General features: G+C 37.6%; 1 protein-coding gene across 1 annotated transcript in view; it reads right to left on the reverse strand.

Moving 5' to 3' along the window:
- The window catches only part of ZNF507 (zinc finger protein 507), a 14,982-nt gene extending 8,769 nt beyond the window's left edge, over positions 1-6,213 (reverse strand). Inside the window, exons 1-2 of the mRNA XM_010195111.1 lie at positions 4,090-6,213; positions 2,843-2,948 (exon numbers count right to left, since the gene is read on the reverse strand). Coding sequence (XP_010193413.1) covers positions 2,843-2,948; positions 4,090-6,213 — 2,230 coding nt within the window. The remainder of the gene's footprint in view (positions 1-2,842; positions 2,949-4,089) is intronic.
- Positions 6,214-9,955: the final 3,742 nt, after the last annotated feature.

A 9,955-nucleotide genomic window follows, 5' to 3' on the forward strand; every position in this document is an offset into this window, starting at 1 on the left:
GTTTATCTTGAAAACAGAAGTTGTGTCTCCCGAGTCCAAACCACTGAACAGATTTTCTAATGATAATTTTGTTCTGGAGTTTCCTCTTGATGATGCTAGACTCCAATAACCCTGAGTGAATTTTTTTCATTATCAAAGTAACAATTAAGAATCTTTATGGTAAAACTCTTCTAAGAACACATTACAGAATAAACCAGTTGAATGAGTCATCCAAAATGGAAGTTTGACTTTTCACTTTGATTTTTTTTTCCACAAGTGGGCAGTGAATTATGTCAAAAGAAGTTTTAGAGATATTATTCTGAGAGATACAGTCACACAGCTAACTTAAACAGTAAGGGAAAATTACCACTAATTAAACTTGCACTCCAAAATCTAGGACTTTCGTTCAAGATGCAAAGTAATTAGGTAGGGCTGATAACCCCAGGAGTTATTCTGAATAATATATATTATTTCATGTAGAATAAAACAGCAATCTGAATACTAAGACAGTCTGAAATAAAATTTGAATATTTCTGTGTGTACCAATGTAACAGCAAAAATGTTTTATATTTTTTACTTTAAAACATGACACAGTGCTCACTCTTCTAGTGCTCTTATAAAAAATAATATGGAAGTATATAACATGCACTCTTTGCAAGCCCACCTTACATCAAAATATATCACAATTTTTCCTACAATATGCTTATACAGTAAAATTTATTAGTTTTTTTCTTTAATGTAAATTATCAAAACAATCTTAATTATATACTTGGAGGCTTTAGAATTTATATCTCTACAATTATTCTTTGATGAATGCACATTTATGTAGAAGACCTCAAATGAATACAAAGACACTTTGTATGGGCTGCAGATCTATGCAGGGGTTGTGTGAAGGTGAAGCTATTGCATGCTCTACTTGAATGGGTTTTCCATCTTAAATTCTGCAGCTTTAGAAGAAACTGTTTCCAAATGTATTTTCTGTTACAAATTTGGTATTTTATTGGGCAGGCAGCTTCAAACAAACAGTATCTAATGAGATTTTTAAAGCGTTACGCAAACATATTATCTATTGCATAGTTTTAAGTGGCTAACCAGCCAGTAGCACACACTTAGGAGCAATCATTTATACCAATCACTACTTTATATTTATTCCTTCAACCAAATGCACATAAATTATAATATATCATATAAAGTCTCTCTGTTGCAAAATAGCAGTCATGTTCCCCACCCCCTCCACTGGCTTATTTCTTACGGATTTGGGGCCTTTTTTGCTTTCTGGATGGAGGATATCAGGTCTCTTAAAAGTGAATGTGGAAATGACAGATCTTTGTTCTAGCAGCAGTAACAGGTGCTCCTGTAATGCTGCTTATTACCCTATTCCTTCATTATTACACATTTACAATCCGGTCATATCCAGTGTCATAATGCTCCCTTTTAATTTATTGTACAACCACGATGAATAAAGAGACTTTTAGGACTAACTATTTCATAAACAAGAAATGAAACTGTTCCAGCTCAGGCATCTTTCACATAAACAGATGCTATGCCATAAACTTCTTTGTTTTGTGTCGCTTTATAGGGATGACATCTGTTTGACAAGAGATTGCTGTACTGCAGTGGTGTTGCAATTTGATTATAAATTGGTTCTGAAATAATTTAAGCATTCCACAGTAGGAGTTAATAAAAGTTTAAAAGGAGAACTGTTTTCATTCAATCCACATTACTAAATTTCATGTGGGGTAAACAATCAATTGAAGTGCATGGCTGTAACACTTATACAAGATAATATTGAGAAAAAATATTTTAAAAAAAATTTCTAAAATAATTAAATTGAAAGCAGGCAGTTTTCTTGAACAGGGGCTCCTCTTTCATGGAAATTAAGTTACGAGATCAGAATATAAACTCTAAAATCACCTTATTAAAACATACTATTGTCAAAAGCAGATACGGATCTTGATTTTCAGTCACCTTAACAGGACTTTAGTGCAAAAGGTACAGTATTCTCCAAAATTTGACATGTTTCAGGCATTGTAGCCTCTCAGGCTTAGGTCTTAGGGATCTAATAAGTACTACAGATCAATTTCCTGAATTTAAATGCCTCCTGAATTGACGTGAGCAAAAAGGAGTTGGGGTCATTTTACCTGAGGCTGATAAGGTAATTAACTTCTGAGTTTCTAACTTGTATACTGAAAGCCGTAACAGGAGGCAGCATGAGCTAAGAGAACAGAAGTCAAGAGTTAAGCATCTTGTCCTACTCTGACAGGCACCATCGTGCTTTGGACAAGCCACTGCTGGTTCAGGCCGTCCACCCTGGCTCACGCTGGTTACAACCTTTATTCACAAGTAGTTGCATCAATTTCAGTGATTACTGTTCACTACCTTAACACACCAAGGGTTGGGTTTTGGGTTTGTTTGGTTTTTTCCTGTTGTTTTTCAAACAAACACTATTAAATTATAAGCAGATGCACAGTTAAACAAACATTTAGAAAATGGATACCTACTGTTACCCTGGCAACTATTACAGATACAGGTTGCCTTTTTAGAATGCCTTATGTTTGCCTCTCTAGGGCTAAACCAAATGATTCGCTTTGGACATTGCCATAATTAAACAGAACTTTCTAAACACAGAATGGATGGTATTGTATGTATATGTTGACAGCAACCTATATTACCACAGTGAGTTTACTAAAAAGCTGTTCTTTTTTCTACTGTAGGTGATTCAGAAAATACTGTAGCTGCTGAAGGAAGGAAAAAAAAGCTTTTTTCCCTTAAAAATTCAGAGCAATACTCCACACTAGTTGTTTGTTCATTAGAAAAAATTTCAGCGACAATTTGTAATTTCAAGTGTAAACATAAACAGTACCTTCTCTTTCATCTGCTTCATTGGACACTATTAGTTTGTTAGATGTAGCTGTTGAAAAGATATCTGGAAGACTGTGTTGTTCTCGTTCATGATTTCGCAGTTGGCTCTGAAAAAAACAGTTTCCCATGTTTAAATATATACTGCAAACATACACTGGTCACTTCAAATATTGCAGTAACTTGTGACATTGTTACTCAAGTTTTAATGACAACTGTTATAAAATGTATGTTAACATATAAACAGATTATCCCTCAAGTAATATTACTAGAAACAAAACAAAGTAAATAACATTAATGAATAACAGAAAAGGTTGGCGAGAGTGACTGAGTGGATTATATGATTTGTATTTATTTAGAAAATAGATTTGTTTCTTCTCCCATTCCCATTGACAAGTGGCAAACAGTTCTTCCTCCAAAATTATTATACTCCAAAAGCAGTATTAGATTAGAGGTTTCAGGATGGCTTGTGTGAAAACTGAGTCAATTTTTGTATTACTTAGTTATTTCAGAATATGTTATTCCTGTTTCTGCTTGCCTGGGGAGGAAAGTGGAGGAAGAACCTTTTGCTACCCTACCTATACATTTTTTCCAACTAGGACTAAACAACAGTAAATACGCACCACCACTGCCTACAAGAGTTTCAGTTGTACAGCTGGATACTGATGCTATTTATTCTATGTTCCTGAGTACTGAACTGAGTACATAGGAACACACTCACCAGCACTAATGCTCAATATAGTGATTATAAAAATGGCAGAAGTACATTATTCTGCTCTGACATGTAATCTTTTCAGATTTAAGTTCTACAGAACATCCAGACCAACACAACAACAGAGGAAAAAGGACAATCTCTGCTTCAAAGTGTCTCACGTTACCCCCAGCGTTACTTTTGCACACACTCATAACTACTGGGCATTCTTTAAAAGTTTCAACTTAAATTTCTCTGATGTTTCCATTCCTTCCTGCAGTGGCTACATGTGGATAGAAAAACAACATTATATTAATACAGCCTTAAGATGGTTCTCAGGAAAATATGTGAGGAAGCAAGTTTATTTCAGTGGGTAAAGCAGAATAACTATAGCTGAATTGTATAGTCAGAAAGTGCTGCTGGCAATAATCCCCAGTTGTAATGACAATGAAGCCAGGATGTCAGAGTGAATGATGTTAGAAAGAGGGATCACCAGTTATCAAAAAAGTAGCAAAATAGGTTATTTAGCTATTATAGCCAGGCACAGGAAAGAACTTTACCTTATAATGAAAGGATTCTTCACATTGCTTGCACTGATACATTCTTGTTTTGCAGTGGTTGATCATGTGGCTCTCTAAATCCTTACTGTTGTCAGCAATATGTTCACAGATAGGACACTGGTACGGCTGCCTCTGCCGATGGACTCTCAAGTGTTGTTTAATGTACCCCTTATTACCACTGCTATAATGGCACAGGCGACAGCGGTAGGGTCGATCCACATTAGGTATATATTCTACTAGATTACTTCCAGCAATATTTGCATGCTTTGAATTTTGGCATTGTGCGTTGTCTTGCAATTCTTTCAAAATGTCATCATCAGAAGCGTTCTGATCTGTCCTCTCCTTCAGCTTTTCAATGACAGTGAGCAGAGACATACTGATGCCCATTTTAATTGGTGCTTCCGATAACTCTGGCCTTTCTTTCTGTATCTCGACTATTGCACATTCACTTTGGTTTAAGCCATCAAACTCCTCTGAAGGATTCTTAAGTGAGGATACCACTTTAGAAGGAGCCATGCAAGGGCCATCAGCTACTCCCTGCCCTGCACCTGCATCCACAGCATCTTCCCCAGTCGGAGTCCTGAAGCTAGACCTTGTCAGTTCTGCAGCTCTGATGGGCATCGTAACAAGAGCCTCTGCAGCTAATGAGTGTAGTCGTAAAGACTCTGAATTTGTCCTTCTTCGTGCAGGAGGTGCATTTTCATCAGTCGTTACATTTTTATTAGAGATTAATTCATTATCTTTCTTCTCGGCATTATTCCATCCTATTATTACTTCTTGAATTTCACCTGAACGATAAACTTCATGGGGTTCTTCACAGGTAACACGGGACTCCTCTGAAATTAATTCTTTTTCTGTTTCAATATCAGTGTTCATCAAGAAAGGCTTTTGTAAGACACTTTCTTCAGCACCTGGCAAACGCTCTACTATTACATTAACGTGACCCTTTTTATTTGGACTACAACTAATGATTTTCTGTGCTGATGAAAGTAGGCTATCAGCTATCATATTATCCTGTTCTGTATCTGATACAGTCTCCTCTAAAACCTCTGTAGGAGAATGCATGACAGACTGATTTAACACCTCCTTCTCTTTCGCATTTGCTCCTACTGGCGATTTGCATGACAGTTGCTCAGAATTGCAGATCTGAAGCTGAAGAGACGGTTCACTATGGATATCAAGTTCATTGTTTTCCAAAGACAGAACAACTGTATCCACACTATGAGGTGTGTGAGTTACGACCGTCTCTGACAAGTTGGTGGTTTCATTTTCTTCCTCAAAGATAGGATAGGAGCAATCCACCTCACCCGCATGCTTCCAAGCGTGCGTTTTCAACATTCTTTGCTGACCGCAGGTGTACCGACAAATTAAACACCGGTACATGCCATACTGCTCGTAAGTATACCATTTTCTCCTACCCACTTCAGGGCTACGAGTCGACGGAGTTGTATCTTTACATTCCGTATTTCCTGTCTGATCGGTCCCCGATTTGACACTTCCTTCCACTGGCCCTTGCAAAAACGAACTTGTGACATTCACACATTGCTGCACCTTTGTCGGGATGCTATTTTTACCATCATTCTCATGGTAGTTTTGGAAGTGGGATTCAAGTTCTTCTTGGCTTTTAGAAGCAAAATGACATTCTGAGCACATTAATATCACTTCATTTTTCTGCCCGTGTTGTTTTATATGTTCTTGTAGTGTCAAGAGAGAAGGTGACAGAAACTTACATAGACTACACTGGTAGCACGTCACCTTTTTTTTGCTTTGTGGAAGACATTCAGTCACAAAATAATCTGCTTGTAACTCTTCAGTTTTTTTAGTAGCAATAACAGAGAGCTCAATTGCTTTAGCCGGGATTTCACAAAGATCATCTGCGTCGAAGGACTGTGCAGAAGCATTAGGATGAGAACGTTTTTTCCCTATTAAAAGGCATCTTTGTGACTTCTCACTTTCAACTATTTTGCTTAGTTTCTGGATAACATGGATTAGTGGATCAGCTTTACATTTTCTCTGATCTTCACTGTTCTGCAGCATTGGGCCAATGACTGTTTCAGAAATCAGCACAGCTTCCTGTTCCCCAATATTTGGCATCAATACCGCAACATTGCTGCCTTCTTCCATAATACCTAGGAGAAAGGGGTTTATAAAAAATTAAAATGTATACATGCACAATAATAAAAATGCAGCTCAGTACTATTTAGATTTCTCCCTCTACTAAATGCGGAAGCCTAATGCCACTAACTTTATAAAAACTCTCAGAATGGCTATATAAATAGCCAAAGATTTTGTGAACATTTAGTGGATAGTGTAGACGCTATTCAATACAGCTGGACAGAATAATTCAAAGAAAGCCTGTAACTGCCTGCCTCCATGTGGGGCAAGAGAAATATATTTCAAGTGCAGGCCGATAAGCACTGTGACAGCCGTTGTCTTTTTCTTTACAATGACTACACATTTGAATGCTGGACACTTAAATATCATAGTAACAATCAATAGTAACTCACGTATTTATGTTTAAAAGCTATGATATGATATGAAAACGTATTCCTAACATACTTATTCTGATACACTGATGTCTTCTAAAGCAAATGACAACTTGCAACAACATAATTTACAAAAATAAGGTGGGTTTTTTCCTTGAAATGTTGGGAAGAGAAAGTAATTCTGGTATTTACTTGCATTAGTCATTTCACTGTTACTATATTAAAGACCATTTAAATGTCAAATCATACTTTTATTAAAAATGTCATTTTCTAGAAAAGCTACTAATTGTAGCTTTTTCTACAATTCCTTAATTGTAGAGAAAATCAGCTGGTACTTAAGTTATAAAGAGTAATTTTTTTCTGTTTTGAGGGAAAGCTAAAGGCAATAACTCTTTCCACTTACACTTCCTTTAAACATATCTAACCATAAACCACAGGCAATAATGTGGTACTGCTGGAGGTTAAATTATTAGCCAGTATGTGTAAATTTACATGAAAACATACTTTGTGATGTGGGCAAAGCTGTGGGGTAAGAGGTGGAAGAGCTGAACAAGTTGTCTTTGTCCTGGTTTGAGCTAAACAGAACTCATTTTCTATTTAGTGATTTTACTTTTCAGCTCAGTCTCTTCTAAGTGGCTGAACTTGCTGAAACCAGCAGCACGGTTTTTTCCAGATAATCTCAAGGTCACTGCCTCACCATGGGTGCCGTGTCTGCGCCTACAGGGGGGAACCGGACCCAAAACTGACCAACGAGGTATTCCATCCCACACACTGCATACTCAGTATAAAGCCGAGGGATCACGAGGGTCTTGACCCTTCCATCTGGGAGCCCTTCCATCTCAGACCCTTCCGTCCATCTCAACCCCTTCAATGGCCCAAGTCTGAGCAGAACCCTGCTGGTTCATCTGCCCCTGATCCTGATTCGTGTGTTCCTGCATCAGCTCCCACTGCTGTTGGGTCCAGACTGAGACTTTTCCAGTGCCCTGCTCCGCAGAGCCTCTGGTGATGTATTCATCACTGGGGGAGGGTGAGGGGAGGATTTTACATTGGTTTTGTATATATTGTACATATCTGTATACATGTCATTATTTTCCTATTTACATTATTATCCTGTAGTATTAGTATTATTGTTTTATTAAATCTGTTAGTTTATTTTCCAACCCGTAAAGTCTCTCTCCCTTATTCTCTTTTCTCTTCCCTTCTGGGGAGGGGAGAGGGGTTAACAGAGAGCTTCTGGCCAGGATTTAGTGGCCAGCCCAGCCCTAAACCACAACAGTCTTGCAGTGAAATTTACTTGGGAAAAAATGTCTAAAAATAACCTATTCAAATTTTAGTATATATATACACACACATATTTTATACACAGTATATATTTTTATATACTTTGTGTAAAATTTAGAACATAAAAGAGGTGCTAAATATTTCTTTTATCAGTCATCCTTGAAAATGTATCCCAAATTCATTCATGTGGAATTTTTTAAATTTTTCTTTTTCAAGAAGGATACAGAGGCCAAACCAGAACTTCCAGAAGCAGTCCTAAAGACCCATGAAATCCACTCTTTTCTATTTATGGATTTAGTATACAGCAATGTAATGAACAGACATGAGAGTGGGTTCCGTGGTGCCCCTGTCCCATTACAGAAAAATTCTGAGCTGAACATTTAAGTTATCTTTACTTGCTCTCCAACTTACAATTAAGGTGACCATCAGAACCCTCAATATAAGCAATGCTTGTCTCATTCACACTTCATATACTCATGCAAAATATTTCAAGCTGAAAATACAGCATTATTTGACAATTCTGAATCATAAACAAAGAAAAGATTACTCTCTTCCATGTTTTTATTTTTCAGTGTTAGTTTGAAGAATATTTACTTGGTAATGGCTAAAATCTACATGAAAAGTGAAAAGTTAATACAATCTAAAGGAAGCCATAGGGCAGCTGGATCCATGATAACTAGAAAACTAAGCTACTTAAGGCTTTATGCCTTTAGCTGGATCTATGTAAGCAGATTAAAAATGATCAATACTGCAGTGCAATAGTAGATCAATTCTAGGAGACAAAAATTTAAAAATACATCTATTTAAAAAAAAATCATTTGATGTAAGAGCATACCAAATAGCCTGCTTATTTAATTCAAGTTCAGTATGGTCTTATTAACAGGAATCAATCACAGAGCTACTGTTAAACAGAAACACCCAAATAGTTAACTTTTTAAATATAAACCAGTAAATGTCTTAATGTGCATTTTCTGCTTCAATTTCTATCATCTGTTTGGCACAGTATATTGAATGACTAACTGTAGTCTATGTGGCTGGAAAAAATTATACCCCCTTCACGTAATATCTCAAATTATATATTAACTTAAACAAGTTTAAGGTCATTACTTGAAAACCATCCTGTTTAGTTATGCAAAAATACTTCACTGTTTGTTTCCTACTGGCTGTATTATGTTTAAAAACTAATATGAAAAGTAAACAAATGTGCTTTTTCCCCTGAAGGCAGATTTAACATCACATGAAGTGCTCAGAAGAATAATGTCTACTGGAAACATTTTCAATTTGAGAATGAGTTAAGGAAAACTATAAGCACATGGTGCTACTTCAAATTACACTCACGACTTTTAAAACTTTGCTAATACTAAATAGGCAAATATTTCCCCTACATTTTCATCTGAAAGCAGCACAGAAATGAAGAGAAAAGAAACACACTGCCACGCATTACTGCTATGTCAAAAATGAAAAGAGAGAGCACCTCCAGATATATTGGTTTTGGATGCCTGTAGCTGATGCAAGTTATCAGATGTGTAACTATGGTCTGATGTCATTCTCTGTTTAGAGTAAGTTTAACGCTTACAGCTGCAGACTTTGTTTTTAGAGCAATTATAAGAACTTTACACAAATATCTGGATTTTAATAATGACACCGCTCTCACTAAGAACAAAGATCATTTAATCTCCCACCACAGAAAACTTCAGACGGGTAAATGGCTCTGCCAGCACACACCCTATACATAGCCCACACGGCAATTAATTAAAATACGGGGCCTAGGGGTGACAAAGGTGCGCGAAGGGGAAGATCTGGACCGGAGGAGAAGGCCTCTGCGCTGAGCTGCCCGTGCCAAACAGCCACTGGAGCGGCGTGGCCGAGGCACGGTGAAATGCCTCCAGGTGTAGGAAAACCCAACTACCGCCTTGCACAACAGCGTGGCTCGGAGAGGCCGCTCTGATCGCATCGCGGCTCCCCAGGGCAGGGAAACTTCCCCAGCGGGAGCTCCGCGCCGCCAACCGTCGCCCCCAGACCGTGGTGCCCCTGCCCGGGACCGCGACTCGAGGATGTCTCCCCACGGCTCTACGACACCCCCCTGGGCTATCCCCCTG

This window comes from Mesitornis unicolor, unplaced genomic scaffold (genome assembly GCF_000695765.1).
Source record: "Mesitornis unicolor isolate BGI_N332 unplaced genomic scaffold, ASM69576v1 scaffold39570, whole genome shotgun sequence".
In the NCBI taxonomy this organism is placed as follows: Eukaryota; Metazoa; Chordata; class Aves; order Mesitornithiformes; family Mesitornithidae; genus Mesitornis; species Mesitornis unicolor.